At 37.8% G+C, this 27206-nt stretch overlaps 2 protein-coding genes across 3 annotated transcripts in view; both read left to right on the top strand.

Moving 5' to 3' along the window:
• Window positions 1–1598: 1598 nt before the first annotated feature.
• On the top strand, window positions 1599–11911 carry LOC134006557 (T-cell surface antigen CD2-like). The gene is made up of 10 exons (XM_062445473.1): window positions 1599–1627; window positions 2285–2346; window positions 2697–2775; window positions 6669–6953; window positions 7271–7341; window positions 8109–8289; window positions 8551–8604; window positions 8718–8795; window positions 9491–9723; window positions 9834–11911. Exons 3-10 carry the CDS (start codon window positions 2706–2708, stop codon window positions 9921–9923), a joined length of 1062 nt encoding a protein of 353 aa, XP_062301457.1. The 5' UTR covers window positions 1599–1627; window positions 2285–2346; window positions 2697–2705; the 3' UTR covers window positions 9924–11911.
• A 4008-nt stretch (window positions 11912–15919) lies between these two features.
• ptgfrnb (prostaglandin F2 receptor inhibitor b) overlaps window positions 15920–27206 on the top strand; it is a 63311-nt gene continuing 52024 nt past the window's right edge. For both annotated transcript variants that reach the window (XM_062414409.1, XM_062414408.1), the window contains exons 1-3: window positions 15920–16284; window positions 22808–22920; window positions 23488–23746. In XM_062414409.1, coding sequence (XP_062270393.1) covers window positions 16239–16284; window positions 22808–22920; window positions 23488–23746 — 418 coding nt within the window. In that variant the 5' untranslated portion in view covers window positions 15920–16238. The remainder of the gene's footprint in view (window positions 16285–22807; window positions 22921–23487; window positions 23747–27206) is intronic.

Raw genomic sequence — 27206 nt, 5'->3', positions numbered from 1 at the left:
GGGAAAAATGATAACTTTGCGGAAAATGGACAGTGTAATGGGCTGTAACCTAAAGCCTAGTGAGGAAGCCAAGAGGGAAAAAAGGAAGAGAAAGAAGCGGCTGCAATAAAAACAATTTTTTTTAAATCAGTAAGAGGCTTTCAACGCTCGAGTTTGAGTTTGTGAAGGAGCTGGACTTTTAGCATCTGATTTCTGACTTTGCAAAGGAAAACACAACAAAGATGAACTTTCACATATGCATACAAACAAACAGCCACACCCAACAGACAAGTCAAGGGTACTCAAAATGAAAGTGAAAGAGAATAAGCCTGTTAGAGAGGATGTAAAACCTAATAGAGACCAACAGTGAGGAATTGCCTATATTAGTGTAACCTGTACCTATAGTAATGTGTTTAATTACACATGAGAAGTGTCCAGTTTATCATTTCTCTTCAAAGATAAACTTGCAATTAGGATTCTGACTATATAGTCTTAGAGAGCACAGGATAGTTAACACATGGGACCAACTGTTACTAATGAGTAGTATGATTCAAAGCACCAAACCTGGGAACAGGAAAAGCAAGTCCTACTGTTCTCACAGATCCAGAGTTACAGTTCCTCTCAAGGCTCATGATTCACCTCAACCACACTCACAATTCTGTCTCTGCTCACCTCTATGGTGCAAATTTGACACTGCGCTCTCTCAAATGTTGGCTTTCAGATCGTTGCTCAAAGTGTGCTCATTCAGTTTGTTGTTGTCATTGATCGTGACTACAATGTGCTAAAAACAAACCCAGATGCTGCCTTATAGATGTGTGAAAGGGAAGGAAGATTAGTTATTTTTTATGTTTCGAGAGCCTGATGTTTCTTATATCCTTTTAGTCACAGCTTTATTGTCCCAAAAACTATTAAAAACACATCTATGAAGCACATTGTTGCACTAATCCTTCATACACCTTGCTGTTGCTGTACAGTAAATCCTCATCAGAGCAGCAAATATGTATTCATCCACTGCTGAAAGTAGTCCCCAACAAATGCATTTGTTTGTTCTTGAGGAGCATTTTCTAGAGTACAAGACTACAGACTACAGTGAAAAAAAAAAACCCTATATTTAAAAATGGATGTCTTTAGTTGGTCCTGGTGATGTCACAGTGAGTCATTTGGGTTACGTTGGGTCAAGGCATCAAAACACATTTATAAGAAAAAGACTAAGTTTGAAAAGAAAGTGGGCATTTACCAAGAATATTTACTGCAGACTTCCCTGAAGACATGATAGTGAGGAATGAAGAGTCTGAAGCTTATGAAAACTAGACAACAACAGGGACAACACATGGATGAACACAACTTGTTCCTACTTGTTTTACTTTCTATTTCATTGTCAGATGTTTGTGTTGTCATCTCCAAGAATCTACATCTAAAAAATACAGCCAGCCTTGCGAAAGACATTGTTTCTTCAATTTGCGATTGCACAACAGCGATGCACATTTCAGAGAAAACTAGGACATGACACTGTCTTGAACGTCATTTCTAGGTGACTTACATTTTGGCACAACATCTGCCACTTTTACAGTTAGAGTTAGAGGGAGAAGGTGTGTGTGTGTGTGGGGATGCTGGTGTTCTGACATTGCGCCCTGTCAACCCCTTCAAGGTACAGTAAGATATTTAATCTTCTTCATGGGTGATATTTGGTCCTTTCTGATCCTGTAAATGCAGGTATATTTTAAAAAAAAAATTGTACAGCCCATCAATTCCGAACTTGTTTACGCTTCAAAAATGTCACCTGGTTTGGATGCTGTTTTATAGCATGTTAATTTTATTTATTTATGTATTTTATTTTATTTCTTTCATGTGCATGTCCTTGCTTTGGCTACATTTGTCAGATTGTAGTTTTAAATGAGAAAACTTTTAACTTTTCTTAAATTAATATTGTGGAACATTTCTAAAGCTCCCAGAAAAGACCATTTTAAACTCAAGAGTGCTCAAGTCTTCACAGACATGAAAAGTTTATGTGTTTTAAAACTGTAAAATCTTTCCTAAAATGTCTTTATAAAATGGTATAAACTCATGATAGATCAGTCAGATGAACAAAATGTAACATTTAAGCAATTTACTTTCTTTTCTTGTGATATTTTTGTGGCTTTAAGAGGAACTTAGGGCTTGAATTCAGACTACAAAACTGCACCTTTTTCCTAGGTGATTTGCAAGACTATAAATGTTCATCTGTTTTCAATCGTAACAAACTAATAAAAATTGTATTTTCAAGTCAAAATCCTGTTAAGATTATGGTTTCTTATGAATCACTCAGCATGAAGATCAGACAAGGCCGGAAACTTTCAAACTGACAACTTTTGCTTAGAGGCATAAAAGGTAATGCTCACTTAAAAACACAAAACGTTTGGTGTTTGTATTGTTTGTATTTTGATTCACTTTTTACGTGAGGTCAAATGTTGTATTTTTAGTTACAGAATTAGTAAAAGTAGAATAAGAAGCACACTTCTCTGTGTTTGTTCTAAATATGACACTTGCTTTGCTCGCTTTGTACTTGACAATGAAAGTGGAGGGCCTCCTGGATCACTTCCTTTAGAAACCATAAAGATATACATGTGTGTGCGTGTGTGTGTGTTCGGTGACACACATGCACACACACAAAGATGGTGACGTAGCTGCTCTGACAGGAAATAAACCTGATAATGGAAAGCGGCTGTTCTTCTTTTTAGCTAGATACAATGAGGATGATGATGAAGATGGCTGCTGTCGCCCTGCTCATGCTCCTGCTCTGCGGCTTTGTCGTCACAGGTACTGAATAATTAAACTCTTCACTCTCACTAATTTGTAGTGTATTCAGATATGAAGAATTTGACTTCAAAATTTCACTTCACTCAGAACCAGCAAAGTATAAATCTGAATAAATGATATTCTTGTGTCCTCTATTAGCCTCAGATACCAAATTTGCTGATTCTTAATTTAAAATACTTCCTACTTCAATAACTCATCACTCTAAGCTGTTTTCAAATGTTTTACTCCCGCTTTTTAGTTGTGCTACAGTTTCAGATGAGCAGAATGAAGTTTTTTAACATGTTTAAACCCAAATATTTGTTGTCTTGTTGCTTTTCTAAAAAAACAATATATTAATTCCAATCATTTCATAATGCATGTATGTATTTTCCCTTATTTTGGCTTCTTTATTTACATTTATTTTAGTACTGTGTCAAAATCAGATTGCAATTTCAATTCGTGGAAAATCTGAAATGCATTTAAAATCTAAAAAACTGCCTTTTTTTTTGCAATGATGCAAAATGTAAAAGTATGTGAGTAGTAAATGAGATAAAAACAGGAGAGAACAATTCATTTTGACTATTTTATTACTGAATTTGCTACTGAAGGTGCCCTTAAATCACCTAAAATAACTACAATATGAAACGATTAGAGTGAGATCATATGTGTGTGTGTAGAATGATTGTTGGTGACTGTGAGTTTAAATCTATGCCAGAAATATGTCAGAATCAGCTAAAGCAATGTTACCTACACTGCTTTGGCTTTACTTTGGTCAGAAGTGAGGTTACAGAGGATAAACAGGAAATGCTACAGTGCAGTTGACCTAAATATATTTGAGAAAAGGTTACATAAAATTAGAGCAACATTATCCATATTTGGGACAGTTATATAGTTAGTGATAATACAGTTTGTTGTTAAATACAAAACACAGAGAGCAGAAATTAATAAAATACAATTTTTTTCACAATTCACAATTGAATCAGCAGGTTATCACTTTATTACTTTTTTTGCATTCTTATATGCTCAAATGAATAAATTGTAAAAAAGTACAACTAGCAAAAAGCTGTCTTATGTGTTTAAGACAAACTGTTGAATCGCTTCAGACTTGTAAATGTCAACGGTGGTATTTTGCCAGCTTCCTGGATGAGTCGAAGCTATAAATGTGTGAAGCTGTGGTAACTACGTGAACCCCTCACACATTCATTGGCTTCCTGGAATTACTGCTCAGTGGGTATAACGTGTAAAAGCCTCGTCATTTCATGATCAAGAAGTTTACAGTTTATGTATCCTTTTTTTTCAATGCATTTTAAACTGTAAAATTCTTGATCATGAATCAATCAAGTGGATATCTGCCATACTTACAGTCTTTTTACACATCAAATTCATTCTTTGTGTTTCCCTGTTGAGCTGCAGTGGTAGTATAGTAACAAAAAGACTTTGGCACTAAAAAGACTGTAACATTGAAGATATCTACTTGATTTGACTCATTTGGATGGCTGAAACTTCATATTAGTTTCACAATTTTTCACAAAAGGAAGCTTGTGGATTTTGTCCCCCTATTGTAAGTGTATTATGAAGGGATCTTCTAATGGTCAGTATGAACAGGAGGAATGATTACAGCAAGAATAACCCACCTATCCTTTAAAGACTGGACTCTGAGATGAAATGATTCAAGTAGTTGTAACAACAAAACAGACTATGATATCTTGAGCAACGTAATAGTTAAAAATAGGCTTAAAAATCTTAATGTGAGCAGGTTGAAGTGGAAAACTTAAATGACTCAGGTTCTGTTGAAGTATGAAGCAGTTGCTTGTTTTAGATATCATGGATTGCATAATTTCAACAAACCAGTCTGAACTGCCTTTCAAGTTGTCACGACTGGAAAAATAACGATGTCTAGTACTGTAGCTAACTTTTCTATATCGGGTTTTGATGGTTTGATACACTGCTATATGTGATCTTCAGATGTGGTATGTCAAAGGATGAAGTAATGCTAGTAATAGTACCAGTACCAGCTATAGTTATACAGCAGTAAAGATCCCTAAAAACACCACCTTTGGTTAAATGGAACAAATTTAAGGAAAAAGCCTCATAAACATACAGTAACTTAGGTGTTTCACAGAAACAGGATGTAGCATCTTTTCTGAGAAGTCTGGTTTACACAGTGAATCATGCTGAAGTTTGCTGATCATTGCATTATTGCAAACTCGTCAGTATTAGAATCATCATAGCAATACAATTAGTTAAAAAATAAAAAAAACATATTTCCTAACAAAAGAAAATTACAATCTACTATATTGGTGAAAATCGATGTTCACTTGCAAGGTGGTGGTTATAGACGTACAGGGGCTTGGAGTTCGTATCCTGTGGTGGTGCATAAATATAGAAAAAAGTTATCACATCCTGTCTCATGTCACTTTTCTTTTTTTAACCAAGGCAAACTTTAATCAGGTCCTTTGAGTTGCTTGAACATAATACAAGTAAAATAGTACAACAGTAAAATATAGATAATGGATATTATATAAGTGAAATAACAGTAAAGCTTTAAAACAACATTCATTAGGGATTAAATCTGAACTCCAGGCAGAATTGCATTTAGTCATATATAATTTTAGGGGACGGTTTTGTGTATAGTCTTTGTGAAATAAGTGTCTACGTGCTCTCAGTTGCTAAGTGGCAGTTTAATTAGCACATTTAACTCACAAATACATGTGTGGTTGACTGCTGTCACTGCAAACCATGCTGCATCTCTTCTGTGGGAGAATTTATGATTGTGGCAACTGCACTGACATTGATTTATTTCAGTCGGACATTTTGCTCATATAAATGTTGGTCTTACAAAACCTGTGGGAAGTTGAGCAGGGGGGATAAAATGATGCATGGAAGTATCCTTTTATAGCACTAACACGTCCTGATTGCACTTTAGCACTGAAGTTTCCCACTAGCAGTCACATTTTTGTTAGTGCCACTGAGGTGAAGACGTTACCCTATATAGCATACTGACTCAAATAAGTGTCCAACCACCAATATATATATATATATATATATATATTATTATCATATGGGAAACTTTGAATGTTCAGCCCTTATCAGATGATGACTAACCATTCATTTCCTGTGGGTTACCTTCACAGATAATGAAACTCTATCAAAGCAAATCAAAGAAACAAGCTCTAAAAAATAAGTTTAGTCTCAAATCAGCAGCAAACACTAACATAATCTTCACCTCAGTGCATTGAAAACAAAGGTTAAAAGTTAAGGCAGACTCAGTTCATGTGGGGGTGTGTTTTGCTGTGCATGCACTCAGCAAGCTGTGGTCTGACAACAGGATATAATACATCACCCATCCTCAGTGCGCTCAGGCTTTGCGACACAGTGAAATGGTCTGTGCAGGACGGCTGCGGAGCAGACTGTCAGTTTCAGATTTCGCGTGTGAACGTTGCAAACAGACACAGCACAGTGCAAGCATGTTAGAAAAAGTCTGTGCATAAACGGTTATTTACAGACTCTGATCTATCAATTCTTTCTCTAGAAAGTGTGTTCATTTAGTATCACTGAGTCCTTATGATGAGGATGAATAAATCCCTATTAGTAACTGCAATCAAAAGTCAATTTATTCTGATAAAAGTGCATATTTTCATCAACATTATGCTGTAATCATGACATTCAATTATAAATATATGTAGTGTCTATATGTTGAAGACTACACTAGAGGACACTAGACATTTTTATGCTCCTTTTGAAAACACCAACATAAGTAGTGCTAAAACTCCATGCATAAGATTATCCCTGCATCTATTCTGCATATGATTTTTGATAAATGTGATTGTTCAGGACATTCATAACTCACTACTGAGTTTGCTGAATGCCATCTAACTTTCCTTTTTATTTCTTTACCTTCCTCTCTGTTCCAGAGCCAGAGTGTGACGAAACTGTTGCTGTAGGCCAAGACTTTACTGTGCCCTTTGACCACCAACTGAAAGACACAGAGAGCTTGCAATGGAAACATGGGGATAGAGTAATCTTTCGTCAAAATACAAAAGGAATACATGCTGGGAAGGCGGATGATATTGATAAAAAAGGATCCCTTAAACTGACACATCTTCAGAAAGGAAAAGCAGGGAAATACACTGCAGAGGTTAACGATGCCATTGGAAGAGCAGTAACAACTACGAAGCCCTTCAATTTATGTGTAATAGGTAGGTAACAACAAATTATGAGTATATATTACCTCTGTTTATTCAAGAAAAATCTTGGCCTAAAAAAGATGGTAAAGTAATGAACTCTCCATTACTGTGTGTCCCTTTTTATGTCTTCCCTGCATCATAAAATATAAATGTCTGGATTCCCTTAAAAACTATGTAACCTCATCTGTTGAATAAGTTCACATTGATATTAATGTGAAATCCTAAGAGTGTGTTGTGATGCATTATCATCACAAGATGTTTTTATATCTTGTTTGTTGAGATACTAATAATTACAGTGTTTTTACAATGCATTATTCTACTCTGATCAGAGCGTGTCCCGGAGCCTTCATTGGGGTTTACATGTTCCGAAGACTTTGTCATATTCACCTGCAAAGTCAAGGTGAGAACAACTGTACACGTTTTAAATTGAGTATTGTCCAAGTTATTCATCATAAAGAAGTATTTGTAGAATCTGTAAAGTATTCACATACAGATGCTGTTGCATAAGTAAAGTTTGGATTTCTGAATCTGCTTAGAAATAATCCTGCTTTATTTTTAGCCATTTTAGGCTGCTGTAAACAACCATTATCAGATATAATAAATTATAATAAAGAGGTATAAATATTCTCTTTTAAATGTAATGTGTCTTTTTTTGGTCATAGCATTAGTTGATTATTCACTTTGGGAAAGGATAACACTCCTGGTACACTTTTTAACATTTTTTTGAGACTTGCTACAGTAGTTGCCCTGGAGACTTATTTTGTTAGTTTCTTCATTTTGTTTTATTTATTTATTTATTTTTTATCAAACTGGTATTTCCCAGGTTGACAATAAGCTTTAAGAACTTTATTTTTTGTCATGTAATTTAACGTTTGACACCTCTGAACTGCATACGGACTTGACATAACTAGGAAATACTTGTAATTTCCCGTTTATCAATGCATATTTTGAACATTAGTAATTAGTTAGTGAATTGTAATAGTTGGATTAGAGAAAAACAAAGTATCCTCACTGGATATTTAAACTTTCCAACTACTTAGCTCAGCCCAAATATGTCTTAAGTTCAGAGTTTCTCAATTTGAAATTGTCTAAGGTGTTTGCTCTGACTGTACTTGAATGTCTTTGTACAGTATTCCTATGATAACCCTCTAATCCATCCATATTTAGATTACCCAGGACCAACAAAAGGATATCAAATATTCATGGCTTATGGAAAAGCAGCTGATGAAAGAGAGCACTAACATTCTGAAAAAAAACCCTGAAGAGGTTAAAGGTTCAGTCCGATGCAATGTTTACAATGAGGCCATGTCTTTGACCAGTAAACCTGTTATACATGACTGTAAGCCCAGTGAGTATCATCCAATATTTACTATATGAATACATTTCTGTGGAAACACAATAACTTTGTGAAATAATCGCATCAATCAAATGTTTCGAAAACAACATTTTGTTTTTAGAAAAATGAAATTTGTATATTCAAACCTAGTTCTTTCACACAATATTTGCACAGTTCATATACAAAGTCTGAGTTACTGTATTAAGATATTATCTGTCTCACTGAAGTAGTTCTTTATCAGTAAAGTCTTTTTATTCATTTTCTTCCCTAAAGAATTATTTGGCCTTGATTTCTGGCTTATGGTGGCGATCCTGGCTGGTGGAGGAGGTAAATCTTAATAACCCTTTTTAACTTTTATATATCTCCTCTCACAGCATACGTATGTGGTTACACTGAAAAAAAATAATGAAGAAGTCATTCTTATCGTTCCTTCTCATCAGGACTTGTTCTGGTGCTCATTATCACCGTCATTGTTTGCTGCTGCCGGGCCGGACGGAAAAAAAGCATGAGAGTTAAAGGTAATGTTGGATTCAAATCAAAAGTATTTCTTGGTAACATTCACAAGTTCATAAATAGATGAAAAGATAAATCTTGCGGTACTTTTTATTACGAGGTTCATGCAGATAAACTCAGATAATCTGTGTCATGAGGACTGTGTAGGTGTGGATGGATTAGGTTTGATTGTCGGTGTCCAAATAGCCCAACAACTGATTGGTGCACAAAAAATAAATATTAAAATAACATTTGATTGGTGGAGCTGACTCGGAAGTTCAGTTTCTATATGCCTGTATACTATTTGGCCCCTGGGTTTCTGTTTGTTCATTGGATCAAACACTGATTAATTCAAGATTGTACAACATCTAAGCAGAACATCAGCTGCCATACCTGACTAAGAGATGTATCTGAGATCAGAAACAATGGTGGTCTCCAATATTAAAGACTTCAAATGTGTGGTTAATAACAACAATCACACATAAACCATGTGAGCTCTAGCATGACCGCAAACCACCCTATCCACCCTGAAGCTCAGAGTATTTCTGTCTGCAACCACAATTTTAGAAGACAAGTTTCAAATAACGAGTAAACTTATATGTATACAAATATAAATGTTCATTTGAGGAGCTAAGTTTGACAAAGAAATGTACTTTGGTTTTATTTTCTTCTCAAAATAATAAAGATAAAGGCAACTCGTGCTCATTTTCTTCCTCAACAGACGAGGAGGAGCTTCGTTTGGGGTGGTCCAAACCTGAACATCATCATCATCATCATGGTCATGGTCAACATGATCATCCTCCCGGTCATAATCACACTCATCATCACCATCAGCAGCCAGCCGGGCATACCGGTCCTCGTCAACCTCGCTCCAAACAGCATCGTGAGCCGCGTGGAAAACTCCCCGAGCCGCCAAACGGCCAACCTCAGCCCAGCCCGAGAAGACCTGCACAGGTAGGAGATTAGTACATCCGCTCCTGTACAGGTGACGTCAGGATAAACACTTCACCCTCCACTACATCTCAACAGATCTCAGCTCAGCCTTGTTTCTCCCTTCTCTTCAGGCCCCCAGACCAGTCAATAACATGGATGACGAGCATCCTCCTCCTCTGCCTCAGCCCAGGAAGAAAGCTCCCAAAACGCCAAGAGTGTGACACCATGTGAGTGTTGAAGTTTAGAGAAGAAAAACAGTCCTCCTTTTTTCATGCGTGCACCGGCTGTTTCATGTCTCTCCTTCATCCTTCTCTACTGAAGAAGATTCATTCTTCCAAATTCATACAGGGGGAGCAAAGAGACTCCTTCTGTTGCTTGATGTTATGGATTCATGGGATGGTGAACATCATTTGGTACAAACTAACTTTTACTTTTTTTATTACACTGTTTATTCAAACTAAAAATACAAATTAAAAGATGCTTGTGAAAACCAGGGCTGGGTATGGGTAAGGTATTGACCGAAATAAATTGATTCCAAGTAGTATAGAAATGTCTCCCATCAAACGATACCTGTAATCCATCCTTTTTGCACCCAGAGCTAGAAAATGTAATTTTTTGTATGGACGTACTCACAGCCAATCAACGCAAGAGTTGTTCATAAATATTAATCATTTGCAGACTTTCAAAATGCATTTGTGTAAAAATCAAATCATTTAGATGTGGAAGAGTGGTCTCTTCACATGATGGGTATGGAATGAAGTACTCAGTTGGTATCGGTATCACTTTGAGGGTACCTGGACTGGTACTGGTATCGTCATTTTTAAAATGAAAACTGATGTCAAGATTTCCGTTTTATGATGTTAGAAGAAACTTTTTTTATCGGTGTATCTAACCACGATGTCAGGATTACAATGTATATTTTTTCCTCTTTCTTTTTTTTTTTGTTCTGTACTCCTCAGGGCTTTTCTTGTACATTTGTAAAAAACAACAAAAAAGAAACATCACACCCTCTAATCTCATTACAGTATTGTGTTTAATATTGAAAGAACTAAAACTAATGAGCAAACTTCAACAGATGACAATTAAAGATATACTATGAAAAATAATCCCTTTCAATCATCACTTAACTAACTAAATATTAGAGCTGGATAGATAACTGAAAATGGAGCACATTCAGTCTTCTAAGAATTGCTGGGCTGGCACACACGCCAAAAAAAGTGAATTTTAAATTGATCTTGTTTGTAGTTTGAAGTGTCTGGCCAACACTTTTACACAAGTCCCTTTTACAATGGTGGTGTGTTTATTTGTGATTCAGAACATAACCACTGTGAAAAGCAGAAATAACTTTATTTATCATATTCCCAGCTTTGCTCTCACCAGTGCTGCTCGCTATTTTCAATCACTGCTGTTCTCACTCTTCTTCATGCTCTGGCTCTCAAGTTGAGCTGGGGAGGAGGGGCAGCTTTAAATACTGTGTTCTCACAAACCCCAACCAGCAAATCCTGCATAGTATATCTTTACAAAATACTTTCAGAACAGAATATGGGTGCTGTTACAAAATCAAAGAGTGTGCATTTAGTGATGCGAACTTCAAAAAATTTGTTTCATGTTTGATTTCTTTTTTTTGCCGACTGTTTGCTTTCCTGACAAGCTGCAGAAAATAATGTGATTTATAATGTTTCATTCACCGAGCAGCCTTTTAATTTACATTTCACAAATATACAAACTATTATCAGATGTACATTTGAACACAGTTGTCTTTTTTTGTGTATTTATCTAAAGTAAATGGATCACATAGCAACAGGTCCATTTCCTTCACTGTACAAACTATCAATGAATCAATCAAGTTTATTTGTCACATATAGTCATACAAAGTACTATCACAGTGCTCTGAAATCTACATGTAATTTATGCTTTAGGGGATTCATTATCATAACTGCTTTTATAATTGCTTTTACCTTTTGTATTACTGTAAAACCACTGTACCAAAGCATTTATATTATGTACATTATGTGTTCAATGTGAAAAGTGTATGCAGGGATGTTTTTGAATAAATGATATAAATGATGGTATGACATGTTTTTCCAGATAAATGTGAGTGAAGGAAATGAACGTTTGAACCTACATCAGTTTCACCTCGGTTATGCAGAGCAATGCAGGCAAAGTGTGTCTGTGCGTGTGTGTGTCCTTGTGTGTGTGTGCGTGTGTGTGCAAGAGAGAGAGAGAGAGAGGGAGAGGAGAGGGAGGGGAGAGGGAGAGGGAGAGAGAGGAGAGAGAGGAGAGAGAGAGAGAGAGAGAGAGAGAGAGAGAGAGAGAGAGAGAGGAGAGAGAGAGAGAGAGAGAGAGAGAGAGAGAGAGAGAGAGAGAGAGAGAGAGAGAGAGAGAGAGAGAGAGAGAGAGAGAGAGCGAGAGACAGAATCATATATCCTCTTCCTCTTCGTGCTGAAAATGTGTTAGTGGTTTTGAGTGTTTTGGCTATACTACTGCTGAGTGCAAGATTTTTATCGAAACGTACGTGTGTGTGTGTGTGTGTGTGTGTGTGTGTGTGTGTGTGTGTGTGTGTGTGTGTGTGTGTGTGTGTGTGTGTGTGTGTGTGTGTGTGTGTGTGTACTGGAGGTTTTCCTGTACATGGAGCATAAGACAATAGAAAAGTGTAATTTTTGCTGTTACTCGGAAGTGATCTTGTATCTTCTATGTAATTACATTCTGCTTTTCTGCTTGTACTTAATTTACACCCACACATCATCCACATTGTGCTTCTATTCATTTGTTTTCACATTTATTTTAGTATGATGTTGTCATAGTCTCTGATAACACTCTGTGAACAGTTGTTTGAAATGTTGATCCAGAAGCTTAACTTTAATTGCATGCAACATGAAAAATACTGAACACGGTGATAAAGCCATTATTTATTTCATGTTATTCATTTTTATAAGTAACCATGTGTGAGATATTAAACTAAATGGTTTGCATTGCAAACCCTCTTCTTGTTCCTACAGTTTGTGTTAAGTTTGACACTAAAAAAACTGTTTTTCACATTCATCTTGTTTAAAATTTCTCTGACTATAAGTGGTGGGCCTATGAGTATAATTTGTGCCATTACTAGTTGGGGGAAGCCCAATTGTGGTTTAGTGAGCAACATACACAAGTGTGATGTGGAAACTTCACACTTGCACCCTCCTGCGCACAAACACTGAGACTGGACTTGTCAGTGAAGCAGGAAACATGAGTAGATGCCATTGTATTATTTTATAGTGGTAATAATTATATAGTGGAATAAAAAAAAGTTAGACACACATTATTGTCCCCAGGCAGGCTTATTTTTATGCCTTAATACATGCCCTGGAAGGGATCTTTTAATAATTGTATAAGGCCTGAAAGACTAAAACCTCTTGTTTTGCCTTGCATGTAAGTCACTTTGGATAAAAGCATCTGCCAAATAAAAAAAAAGGCAAATGGTCTAGTATTTGACAGACCTATAAAGGTTATTAGTGCAAATTCATTTACAAAATGCAATGCAATTTTGTGTAGAAGGACTGCTTTTCCATCAATCATCTCTCAAATTTATCTTAAGGCCCATTTGGAGGGACTAACCCCCCAGGTTGGGAACCTCTGGCTAGTTCAGCGTATTTAGAGAAAGAAAGGGTATGGAATTAGATTTAGTTCGGCCTCTAGCCCCCACGACCCTGCACAGGATCAGTGAGTCTGGAAAATGAATAGGTGGATGTTTTTAAAAGGGAAGATACATTGTTTAGAATAGAAACATCCATATTACTACAGAACTTTCTGTAGTGGCCCATAGCGACCACTAGATGGTGACCTATCATCATATTAAAAATTGGTGTAGCAGTTAAGGCTCAGTCATGCATTTTTTAGTACTGAAGGGGAAGTTTATCTGAGCTCATTGAAAAGGTAATTGTGGTCCAGTGTGCAACTTAAATTTTCTATATGAGATTCTCATCAGCTCAATCTGTTAAATGAAGATACTCCAGTCCAGAGTGAAGGTTTTATACATTTATACAGTACTGCTCGAATCTATTTTAGGTGTTTTAGCCCCATGCAGCCAGAAGATGGCACTATAGCTCCATGTTTTCAACACCAGGCCACTATGTTGACTCTTAATGTCAGATTAGTCCAAACTGAAGTGCAGTTCAGGTATTAATGTTAAAAGGCTCATATCTACTGTGTTGCTACTATGAAATAATGAAAGCAGGCTTCTTCTTTTTTTCTGTTGATTTCATTACAGTTTTCTGACTTTATACTTTATCATCTGCCTGAAGTTTTGTAATTTTTGATGCTGCTTTCTTACTTTAAACTTTTGGATACAAGATATATCAAGTTCTGATGAAGGTTATCTGTCATCACGTAAAATGTGTCATATATCTGAAGCGGCTGACAGTGACCGATTTAAAATAAAAGGGTGTTAGTCCATTAAAACCAGATCCGGTGCCAAGAATTCGTGACCTGGTTAATGACTGATAGGGTAGTATGGCGGTAAGATAAGATTTATATATGTGTGTCTGTGTGTCAGTTTGAACAGATGTTGTGTGAGGAACAGATGCTACCGTGTTGAAAGACCACATACAGTTGCGGACTACACACATTGGCTTCATTCCTCTCTGCCACACTCACATTTTAAAAATAGGAGACTCACATGTATCACAGCAGATGACACCTTTGACCCCAAGGTTATAAAGCCAAACTTCTCACCTCCTCTCAACCTCCTCCTCCTCTCTCTCTTTTTCGCATTGCCTGCAGAGTGACTGGCTGAGTGGTGAACTTTGCCCTGCCCAGTGGGTCTGTGTAAATAAATACACAGCATGGGTCTGGCCAGGAGACTGTTGGTAACTGACAACAGGAATCTGTCAACCATGTTTAAAAGGGCAGCCTGTGGGGAAAAGGAAAATTTGAGAGATATGGTCATTGTAATACTATTGTAGCCCAGTTTTTACAACTTAAGTTTTGAAATGAAAGATATATTGTTTTGTGTGCCGAAAAAAATCAAAATATTCAGCTTTTACAGTGTAGTTGTGCAATTTGTACAGTAATCTCTGGTTTATATAATCACACAAAATCTAAAATATTGTTATGACCCTACTGGGAACGTGTCCAAAGTTAGTACGTGTAAATTATTTATTTTAAGTGTAAACCCTAAATCTTTCATCTCTTCTTCTTAAGTAAATGTAAATATTAGTATTATGAGTGATGTAGTGGTTTGGTCCCTCTGACATATATATTATTATATATGACATCATTAGATTATTAATAGTGAAGCATCAGTGTTAGAGCAGCATGTTACTGTTGTAGCTGCTAGAGGTGGAGCTAGTTTACTACTTTATACTACTATACACAATTAGCAAGTTTAGTCCAGTGGTTTCTCACCTAGGGGTCACCAGAATAATGGGAGAGGAAAGAAGAAAAAACAAAGTACTGATTTCTACGTTTTTGGACTTTTTCTTTAATCTTTGATTTTTGGTGAAATATTGGATCATTTGAACATTTATTGAAATTAAACCATGTGAGAAGTTTAGAGGGGGAAAAAATCACTATTTGGTGGAATTGTTAACAATTCATAGACATCTAAAATGTGACCCTGACTACACACTGCCTTTTGTAAGACGTCAAAAGACAAAAAGGTTGGAAACCACTGGTTTCATATTTAACAATGTGTTGTATTTTAAAAGGTTGTTATATTATCCATTGTGTCAAAAATCTTCATCTGAGAAGTAGCTACTCTCTAATAAATGTAGTGGAGTAGAAAATACAATATTTAGCTCTGAAATGTAGTTAAGAAAGTATAAAGTAGGATCAAGTTAAAATACTAAAGTAGCCAACAGGAAGTACTTGAAAATAGTACTAGTAGCTACTCTGAATGTACTTCCCACTACTGTCAAATATTAAAAGACATTCAGACAGTATTGTCAAGCAGTAGTAACTTGAACTCTATGAGGGAGGAATCCATCATATAAGAGCTGGACTTCACTGCCAGGACAACTTCTGTCATGTAGCTGATTAAAAAGATATATCACTCACCACCAGTTAAACCCTGTGACACTGTATGAATGCTGTGGGAACCTCTCTCTCTCCACCTGGGACCTCCCTGTTTCCCTCCACTCCTCCTCCAGACCGTCACCTAACTTCCGGCCACTCTCTCTCTCCCTCTCTCTCTCTCTCTCTCTCTCTCAGCCACTCTCCCCCCGCTCCTTCTCTATCTATCTATCTGTCTATCTATCTAGCCAGCCTTCATTCCTGCACACACGTACAAACCGGTTCAGTGTCAGTGTGTAAGAAGCATGTAAAGGCACCCCGTCGGGACACTGATTTACTGGATTTTATAGGAGTCGCGGTGTGCATCCGTTTTGGGTTGCGGCTCCGCCCGGTGTGCGGTGCACCAGGCTCACTGACTGCACAGAGTTTTATTGGATTTGCCCGACAGGCAGCGGCGGGAGAGGAGCAGTCTTACCCCACACATAGGACAAAGGAAACGGGGGAAAATTTTAGGAAAAACACACGAGTGGAAGAAGAGAGGATTGAAGATGGATAACTGTCTCATCACACTCGTTTTCAGTGTTTTAATGATAGGTAAGAAACGCTTCTTTGCTTGACTGTCTATAGCTAATTAACTCCGATACTTGCCCTCGTCCTTCAGCAACGACCAAACTCCGTTTGGAAAACTGTCAATTTAACATCAACTTGTTTGTTGGAAAAGTAAATACCCTTCAAGGGATTTATAAGCGCATATTCTGTATCATTATTGTCCGCTGATCAATTCGGCATACAACTTCTCTGTAAAGCATCACTTAATATCAATACATATTAAAACCTTTTCACTTGGTTCACACGGCCAGCTCAAGCCATCCGCATCGTGTTTGATACTAAGTTCATGCGTGCAACAAGCGAACACACTTAAAAAAGTTTAAATTTAAGTGAAGCAAAAGTATTATTTGGTATATTGGACAATGCCGTATTGAAGAGTGAATCCCCATTATTAGAAAAAGGGATAAACCATATTCCCAGATGTGTCTGCGTGTAACGACAAGTAATGGCACCTCAAATTGACAGATTGTTAAACGGAGTTTGGCATGATAGTCTTTCCCTGTTAGGGGCGAACTGCCTATATCAGTAAGCCTTTGGGAATGTTTCCATTTTAACTGTGCCACCATTTAAAAATCTCCATACCCTATTGTTTTTTGCTAATGGTCTCAATTAATTTCATTCGATGGCTAATTATTCACCTATATTAAGGTAAATTAAAGGGAAAGCATCCTTTCTCCCATTCAATTAAAACAGAAGAACAGCCAGTATATGTAACAGTTCTGCCTCAGGGAGAAGAAATCCAGAGATGAATTTATACTCATAGACTGGATGTGTTCCCTCCCATCAGTCCACTGTGATTAGCCAAGAACATTGTACTTCCATTTAGACCAATTAGCCAACATGAGGTGACCAGCTTTGACAAGGTCCCATTAGCCTGCTGAGAAGCCCAACCAGGGTGGTCACCATGATCAGCCTTATTATTTGCATTGTATCCATAGCAGTCAAGCTAGGCTGACTAATTATCAGACTAAACGACAGTACTTAGTCATAAGTCTGGTTTACAGAACAGGGTTTGTTTCCTGGCCTTGTCTCTACCTCAGGGCCAAACAAGGCCAAACAGGGCTTACCATTGCAGAAGTTGCCATATGTTTTGGGCATAACAGTGAATGTCATTGGGGCTCTCCTGTTTGAGAGAGGGGGCCACTTGGCTTAAATTAGTGCAGTGTAAGATGATCAAATGTCAGTGTGCGTTTCTGTAGGTGCACATTTATTCTGACGCTGCAGAAGGGAAAGTGGTCACAGGACAAATAACTTACCTTAACATGGTCTGTTATGAACTGTCATGCTTGAGCTAAATTCAAACACTCACCGCAGACAGTCTTATAGGACATACAGACGCCGCGCTGACATATCACGGCCTCAATGACATTAAGCTCCCAAGAGGACAAAGTCTTTTGGTTTAGGTTTAGACTTCTCCTTTCATGTAAACACCAGACTTTCACTTTCCTTTCTTTTAACGTCCTGTAACTCATTTACATTTAAAAATTCAGCAGTATTCTAAATGAATATTAACATAAACCCCAAAATGTATTTACTGTCAGCTGATGCCTGACATTAGCATGGCCTGTGCAGTTTTGGCACTTGGAACACATGATGAGAACATAAAAGCACATTTACTATTAAGCTTTGAATTCATTATGCAGTCTGCCTCTATCATGCAGAAGTCTTGCATCCCCAATTTTGGCACTTATGTTCGAGAAATATTTAATGAACCTTTTCATAAAAGAGTATGACTCACTGGAAATCAATGCGATTCTATCTCTCATCAAATTGAAAGAGGGCGTTTGCAGCCTGATTTTGCAATCTCAAATTTGAGGCAGGAACAGAAATAGTCTAGACTATCAATCATAACATAATCCAAACAGATTATATATGAGGGCTTAATTATCAGGTAAGAGTTCATCTTTAAATGACCTGAACTGTTGCCTCTGATTGTATGAACCAGGCTCTTGAAAGCTTTTGCTGGTTCTACTTTACTTATTGGGATGTTTCGACACATATTGTAGTCATAGAGTCTAGTCTAGTTTTAGTGATGCCACATTTAAATCTACACCAATTGAAAAAGAATTGCTAACTATTTTCATTATTGATTAATTTATCACATATTTTCAATTCATTGACGTTGACGTCCATTTGAGAAGCTGGAATAAGAGAATTTGGATTATCTTTTAAGAAAAGATGACTTTATTAACTGATTATGATCATAATATCTGGTGAGTCATTTAATAGTTGGCGGCTAATCGACTAATCATTGCAGCTCTAATGCCTGAACACTTCCAAGGCCAAACGATGGACAACATTTCAATCCAAGTCAGATCTTTTGTCAGGTCAGAATGTTTCAACAGCAGATGATCTAACTTAATGTCGATTTTGACTTTGCAGTCAGTGTGCGGGCGTTTCTCTTTTTCCACTGGTGCTATTTTTTAATAGCCTTTCACCTGAATGGCACCCGTTCACATTTAAATTTACATCCTGGAATTGATTTTACAGCTCATTACCATCTCGGCAGCCGCTGAAACCAGGAAATTCAAATTTGGGGAAAAAAGGGAGGAAATTAGGGTGAAGTTGTAATGGTAGAGAGACGTGGCAATCACCATGGTTAAATCTAATAGGCTCAGAGATCTGTCAATCAAGCAAATATGGTCAAAACATATCTATTTTGGTCTTTAATGGAACAATATCTTTCAATCCTGTGAGCATGACAAGAATTTAGGAATTGGCTGAGATCCAAACGCCTTGGAGTCCAAATCCAGCTGGCAGGTGTCAGAACAGGTGTGCAGGCAAGACAGGAAGGAACCACGTCCCCCTCTGTGGCTTCAGCAGGCGCTCCAGATATGACTGTGCCTATGCATGCCACAGTGACGTAAAAATGTCACAGTCTGCTATTTTTTTTAACTTGATTAGAACACTTTCTGGGTGTCTTCAGGCTCCACTGGCTGCGCAGACAGACGGGCTTGAAATTGAGTTTGAAAACCATAAATCTCAGCACCTGGCCAAGCAACTTTGAGTCGCTCATTTTAGTGATGAATGGCCCTATACCCCTCTCTCTCTCTCACACACACACACACACACACACACACACACACACACACACACACACAAACACACACACACACACACACACACACACACACACACACACACACACACACACACACACACACAGAGGCATACTGTATATTATGATCTTTTTTTTTAGTATTGCAGAGCAGACATCTTATTGCAGAGCTTTTTTTGCATTTGCATGATGTCAGGATCATTTGCATTTACCACATACATCTAAAAACTAGCTTAAGGAAATTATGTGAGTTTTGAATGTTGACAACGTTTTGTTACTCATCAACTTAGTGGCGCAGAGACCCTTGCAGATTTTTTTTCCGGGTTGTGAACCAGCCCTCTGACAATCTTCATAGTGGATTTTCCTGAGTTGAATCCCTCAGTTTATTTTAGCTTGAGGTACAGCGACAAAGCCACAGTGTGCTTGAGGTCATTAATTGTGGCTTCTAACAACATCAATTTATTTGTTGAATGTTACAGTAACATGATAGCTGTCACTCTCCTAAGGGACACACGCGTCAGCCATCTGTCAGCTTGTGGTTTACAGTATCTGATGAGAAGTTGAAGATTATATAAACTCTTTACCACTTCTCCTGACAGAAATGGTAAACAAAAACTCAAAAATACAGTAGGCTGGTTTATGCAGTACTTTCTTTATTGTGACTGGTTACTTACTGAAGCAGAAAAAGCTGCAGAAAAAAAACCTCTCGCTCAGCAGGCTCAGAGGTAGCAGGCTCACACACATAACACCAGGCCGACTGCCAAGAATTCAAGTATTGATGGCAATATAAGCACAGGCCTTGTTTATAAAGTACTTTTTTGTACCAAAGCTGATCCAGTAACAGTTTTTTGTTTATCGGGCTTAACAAAAATGTGTTTTTAATTTGTAATACATTACTGTTGAAATCAGGTGATATTTGACCCATTCTAACCATTTTTTCATTCATACAAGTCTGATCGTGTGACTGCTGACAGTCTTTGCTGTGCTACAGTGAACTATGGCCTCATGTCACCTTACATAAAAAGGATCCTGATTGTAGAGAGCTGTAAAAGTTTTACATAGGGGTAAAACAGAGCATTGGATGAGTAATCGTCTGTATTGGGAGTCACCCAGAGTTAAGGTTAAGTTATTATCAGGAGAGAGAGAGAGTTGGACCGATGCAGCCTGTATTATCGTTACTGATGGCCTGAGCTATAAAAGTAAAACCAGTGTTGTAAGAGACCACAGTCTTCTTGCAATAAAAATACAGCTGCATGATGACTTTTTAGTTGATTGACGGTAAGTAACAGCATGACCGCAACAATCTCTATAATCAAATCATTGTTTCAGTCACTTTTTAAGAAAAGTTGCACATATTTGCTGTTTGCAGAATCTTAAATGCGAGGATTTGAAGCTTTAGTGAATATATTTGGATCTTGGGATGTCGATCAGTAAAAGCAAGACATTTGACATTTGAAATCAAGGTTTATAACAATTTATAACCAGCATTATTCAGTATTTTCTGGCTTTTTTAATATTCAAAACAAATAATTGAGAAATAATCATGTTTAATTGCAACCCTACACAAAACGAGATCTCAATGTCTCAACACAAGCAACTATAGTAGTACACAAATGTCCAAATGATTTAAATATGAGCAAGCCTCTGATGCCAACTGTCAGTACTTGACAGGATTCAGTATTCGGTGCAGCGGTAAGTTTTCTGCTCACACCAAAAAATGTACTGAAGCTCAATACTTGGCCCAACTTTCAGTGTATTATTTCCTCTGCGGTGAACATTGCATCGCGTAACATGCCAAGAAACAGCTTTTTCATTGCCTTTTTAACATATGAACCCAGCAGCACTTTACCTTTAGCGCTGAGTGCAGACGTCAGGTGGATTGTGGAGGCTTGGAGCCACTTTCACCAACCAGGAAGCAAGGTGTCAGTGAACAAGCGACTCTACTGAGCTGTCAGACTCTGCTGTGTTGCTACATGCTTCATTCAGCTGGAATGTCAGTTTTTCGACTTCAGCATTCACTTTGACCGAGCAAGGAATGCAAACTAGATGATTTGATGAGATAAAACGAACCTTGCAATGAAATAACACGGCAATAAGATTACACTGGAAACGAAATTAGGGCGTAGAAACTTTTATATGCAGCATAAATCTCTCTCTCTCTCTGTCTGTTACTCTTTGTTTCTACTTTTTAGGGAATCTTTTAAATCTGCTGTAGTGCTGACATAAGTAGTGGTTGCCAAATAAAATGATGTGGGCATGAATGTGTATTTGTGTAAGCAGGAATACACGTACGTGGAGAGTGCAATGCAAGTTTTGGCACAATCAGCTTCGTCATCAATACTGTTCAGCTCAACACAAGTTACGACAAGCCCTTTGTGAGAGTGTTGGTTTCTGCTTAAGATGTTGTAAGAGGCCTTTTTGTCCACACTTTAGATGTTTTTTTTTTTCCTTCTTTCTTATAGTGGCTTTTTTGTGATTTTTGTGTTATCCTTATGGGGTTATAATGTTGGATGTCTGTAATAAAGGTGGTCAAAGTTCCAAAACGTAGGTAAAAATGCTTCCTACAAGTCAAAATCCAGGGTTTCGACCGACTCTGAATCTGTCGTTAGTGATGTTGTAATGCTCTTCTGCGTCGTCGTGATGATGTCAGATTGTTCGCACATGCCCACAAAAATCTGTCCGTTGCGTAATCTTTGTTTGATAAGATTTTTCCACGTGTTGTTTAAGATCTGATGTCGGCTCAAACATGTTGAGAAGTTTCCATTCAGAACAGAACAGGCTCCTTGGGAGGGGGGACCTTAAAGAGACAGGAGCTAAAACGGCTTGTTTCAGACAGAAGCTGAACTGAGTGGCTGCATAAAGAGCCAGTATAAGATAAATAAGGATTTTTTTTTGGACTGTAAATTATGCAAATATATTCCAGTAGAGCCCCAGAATATAAATATAGACCTGGAAATGTGCATGATACGTCCCCTTTAAGATTGAGATCAATAGTCTGTGTGAGATTTGTCAACTTTATCTTTTGTCTTTCAATGTAATAAACTTGGTCAATGAAGCACCTGCAGCCTGCTGCTATGATACTGCTTTAATACTGTTATTAGTCATCAAGCTTTCTGCGAGGAAGCATACACAAAAAATGTTTTCCCCAGCCAGTATATCTGAATACAACCTATTCATTCAGTGGTTCTATTTTTATGGGACTGGTATGCTCTTCCTCATATAGATGGGGATGTAATCATAGCATAGAGCATTGATTTGTGAAGCTCCTCTGTCTTCAGAATAAAGATTTCTGCTTTTTGAAGTGTCAGCTGGACACTAAGATGAACCGCCCACCCAGTTTCAGCACATGGTTGTTTCTGGAGAAATATTGATTGTAAAGTCACAACAACTCAAAACTGTACCAACTTTCTTTTTGCTTATATTTTTAAAATGTTCTCTCCGTCTCTGAAGGTGGGTGCTTGGCCCGGGTGGTGACAGTGTCTTCTGGTCCACTGATCCGGGTGGAGGGTCAGCCGGTGTCCATCAGATGTGATGTCAGTGAATACATGGGACCTCGTGAGCAGGTAGGTCATTTTGATTGATATGTTCATATCACACCTGGGTGCACGTAGTCTTTGTGATGCATATTTCTGAAGTTTTGCATTGTTTGTTACCATCAGAAATTTAAGTTGTGGACAAGATAGAAATATGATGGAGATACAAGATGAGTTGTGGCCAATTTCCGCCAAATTCCCCTTGTTGAATTTCTCTTCTGTACCTCCAATCTTGTTTTTATATCCCAGAGTTCCCTGCAATCCAAGTTTTTATTAAGTGTCATATGAATAAGAGTGTGGCATGTTTTAATATCCGGACCATGGAGGTATCTTCACTGTCATAGAAATCTGTCAACATTTTTAAGACTTTTGAGTTTAACTTGAGGGTTTCACACCTTATAATGCTGTAAAAAAGAAATGTTCATCCTCTGAAGAATTCTTGGTCATTAGATTTACATATTGTGGTTGTTTTGGTCAGATTGTAGCTCAAAACTTAGGGGAGTCAACAAAAACATTTACATTAATCCTCAGAGGACAATGAATATACAAACAGTATACAAAACATGACCATCTTTACCATCCTGTTCTGTCCCACAGGATTTTGAGTGGGAGATGTCCAGGGATGCAAAGGCGCAGAGAATAAAGATCATTTCCACCTTTGACTCCGGCTACTCTCACGCATCGCTGAGCAAGCGCGTCGCGTCCGGCGACATCTCTGTGGTGCGGCTCAAAGACAACGAGGTGGAGCTGAAGATAGCGGAGGTGAAGTCGGTGGATGCCGGCTTCTTCTATTGCCAAACGCCGAGCACTGACTCCGTCATCAGTGGCAACTACGAGGCTCAGGTCCAGCTCATTGGTACGTACATGTGTGTGTGTGTGTGTGTTGTCAAGACCCCAGGAAGTGCACCAGACTTTGAAGCCAATTTGACATTTTGGCCAAACTGTGTAATTACAACTTCTGAATCTGACAGGGGCCCAAAAAGCAATTTTCCCACACACCATCATAAGAAAAGGAGTGGTTGTAAAAACGAGGATACATTTTTTTTCTTTTGTTTTGATTAGTGTCACTACCATTTAGTCTGATAACCTATACAAAGTGTAGAAGGGCTGCACGATTTAATTATTGTTAATGTAAGTTAGCAGAAGTTTCTGGTGCTCATGCGGTTGGGAGACGGGTTTAAAGGAAACACTAGTACAATACAACACGGAAGATCATGTGGAAGCTGTGTGGAGGATGAGGGTCAATTTATACCCGGAAATTGAACTTTTTTGTCTTCATGCACCACTGGGCAAATTTCATAGGAATGAACAGGGCCCCGCCTCTAATGCTGTATCCAGTTCTCTTAATACAGCCATGGTGTGTGTGTGTGTGTGTGTGTGTGTGTGTGTGTGTGTGTGTGTGTGTGTGTGTGTGTGTGTGTGTGTGTGTGTGTGTGTGTGTGTGTGTGTGTGTGTGTGTGTGTGTGTGTGTGTGTGTGTGTGTGTGTGTGTGTGTGTGTGTGTGTGTGTGTGTGTGTGTGTGTGTGTGTTAGAAGCTACGTTGGTTCATTTAACAGCTATCCCCACGACTTACTAATGCTCTACTGATCATGTACATATCCGGCTACACACATACACACTCCTGCTGGTTTCAGTTACCGGCTAATAATTTGGCTTTCGCTCAGACACACAACACGCCACGCACCCCTCAACACACTGGTGGAGGGGAGCAGATGTCAGGTGGGAGTACTTGGCTCGTGTCAAATGAGGGCTAGAGAGACAGAAAGTTGGGGAGAGAAACACAAAGGCTGAGAGAAGTATATAAATACCATCTCATGGGATGTAATGAAGGCACTCCAGAGGGAAACATGTTAAATTACATGTACATTTAGTGTTGGACACTGGATAATGAGTGGAATCATTGTTGACTAAGTTAGCCAACAGTTAGAAAAACAGGGATTTGTTTGCTCACCAAGATGTGGGAGGTGAAAAAGAAATGCATTTAAACACCTTAAAAAGCCAGTTCCTTATAGAAACATACATTATATAGCATCTTTATATTTCATGAACAGTGCTTATGATATTTGAATCTGTTGTCGCTGGATTTTATTAAAATAAATAGACATCACATATATTATCAACTTTTTAAAATACATCCACAGTGGAAATGCTTTATTTCTCAGATTTTTGTGCATCTTTTTTAAAATGCAGAATAAAAGCATAAATTAGACTCTAACAACACATGAAGTATTTAGTTTGACAGTGCTATTTATCATTTTGGTAGGGTTTTGCTTACTTGGGTTCATCAGTCATTATTTCGACTTAAAAAAAAAAAAAAAAGATTCAGTGCAGACCAATGAAACATGATTTGCAGCCAAAACCCAGAGGATGATTTCTGTAAAGGTATCCAGCCAGCAATTATCTAGGAAGTGCAGACATCAGCCTTTTTTTTTCTTTCTATTTTTTTTAGTCCAGCTCAAGTTTTGGAAAGAAATCGAAGCAGTGATAGTAACAAATGTTTGGTTTGCTCTTGCCAACTAAAGCAACATAATACTCATTAAGACAATTGAAGAAAACCCTTACAGTTTCTCTACGAGCATCCATTGTACTGTAGTTATGTAATCATCCCTCTTGAATTCACTGTTGATTTTGTGGTATTTTAGAACAAAAATCCCACGACTATGAGAGCTAAGCACCAACAATTGATCCAAGATCAGACACATAAGGAAATGATTACTTCTTTACTGTGTTGTTGTAGGAAATATGCACCACTGAGTTTTAAAGAAACTGTCTGAACTTTAGGGAAATATGCTCAGTTACCACCTTAACCAGTTTGAGGTAATAATATCTACTTTATTTCCATAACAGGAGTCAGCAGACCTTAATGTTAACTGAACATGCAGCATTTGAATAAAGCTTTTATCCTCCATCATGTCAAATAATCATCATATTATTCTTTTCGGCATTACATTTTACATCAAATTGGGAGCCATAATGGGAGCAGCTATTGAATCATGATAATATTACCCCCCCAAAAAAAAAAAAAACAGAACCTGTTCTACAAGCCTTGAACTGCTTGAACAAATCATGCATTTACAAGTCAAACGAGTGGAGATAACGTACCACCATGCCTACAACCTCTCTACTGATATGAGATCAGATACTGCAGTCTAACGTCGTACCATTTATACATTTGTTTAGCCTTACGTGTGTGGTTGGTTTCAGGTTACAACAATACTGGTTAGGTTAAAGAAAGATTTTGGCTCATGTTGATAAGAAACAGAATCTGTGCAGCATTTGTCCTCGTACACTGGTAATATCTATCCTGCATGCATGCTCTGATAAGCATTTCAGCACAACAGAGAAGTATTACATTTCAACTTCCTGCTCTACAAAATGGGTACATAGTATTCTCAGTTCTCATTAAAGAAACCGGAATCGGAGACTTGAAACCAATTATCGATTTATCAAAGTTGTTGCCGCTTTCTGACGATCAACCAATCGATTAATTGAGGAGTTGTTGCAGCTCTAATCTGCAAAGCTTGCTGTGGCCTCTTTTAATTCAGTCTATTTTCTGACAGAGGCAACGAGAGAAACCCGCGTTAGCATTTTCCTTTGAGTTTAATTGGGTTTCTCGCTCGCAGTTATCCAGTTAGTAATTAAACACATATTTTGGAGACTGTATTGGTCTAAATCCACTGTTAGCCCAACTGCACACGATGTTTAGATAATGATGATTCCTTGTTTTTTTTTATGAATACAGTATGAGGTGTATTTCAGAAACATTTTAGGTCGTGAAACCCAAAATGTGAGAGCTGAAGTCACAAAAAAGCATTGTCTGACAGCAGGTTAGTTGGCTCTATGATGCATGTTCAGCTGCTCTCTACTTCCCAGCACGACTCCCCAGACACCTTGTTAAACTTAGACCTGAATTAACTAGGCAGCACTGTTTATGTGCGAGAGAGCTAGTGTCGTGTGCATGTAGAGCATTAGTGAGTAGTGTGTTTTGTAGTGTTTGAAACAGAGAGTGTGTGTGTGTGTGTGTGTGTGTGTGTGTGTGTGTGTGTGTGTGTGTGTGTGTGTGTGTGTGTGTGTGTGTGTGTGTGTGTTACAGTCGTTCGTTAACAAAGACGATGAGTTAGATTTGTTGCTGGGGGGGCTCCACCAGTGGAAATTTGTGCACCATATTCATCAGTACACACACACATGCACTGTTCTTGCAATTATTATTATTAATTAGTAGATTCCAACTTGTTATTGGTGTCCAGTGATGTGCTTTTTATAGCCACGCTTTATATTTATTTTTCACCTTCTCAGCTTTATACCTCCTGCACTCC

Source organism: Scomber scombrus, chromosome 24, assembly GCF_963691925.1.
Source record: "Scomber scombrus chromosome 24, fScoSco1.1, whole genome shotgun sequence".
Lineage (NCBI taxonomy): Eukaryota > Metazoa > Chordata > Actinopteri > Scombriformes > Scombridae > Scomber > Scomber scombrus.
This window is presented reverse-complemented; position numbering and strand designations above follow the sequence as displayed.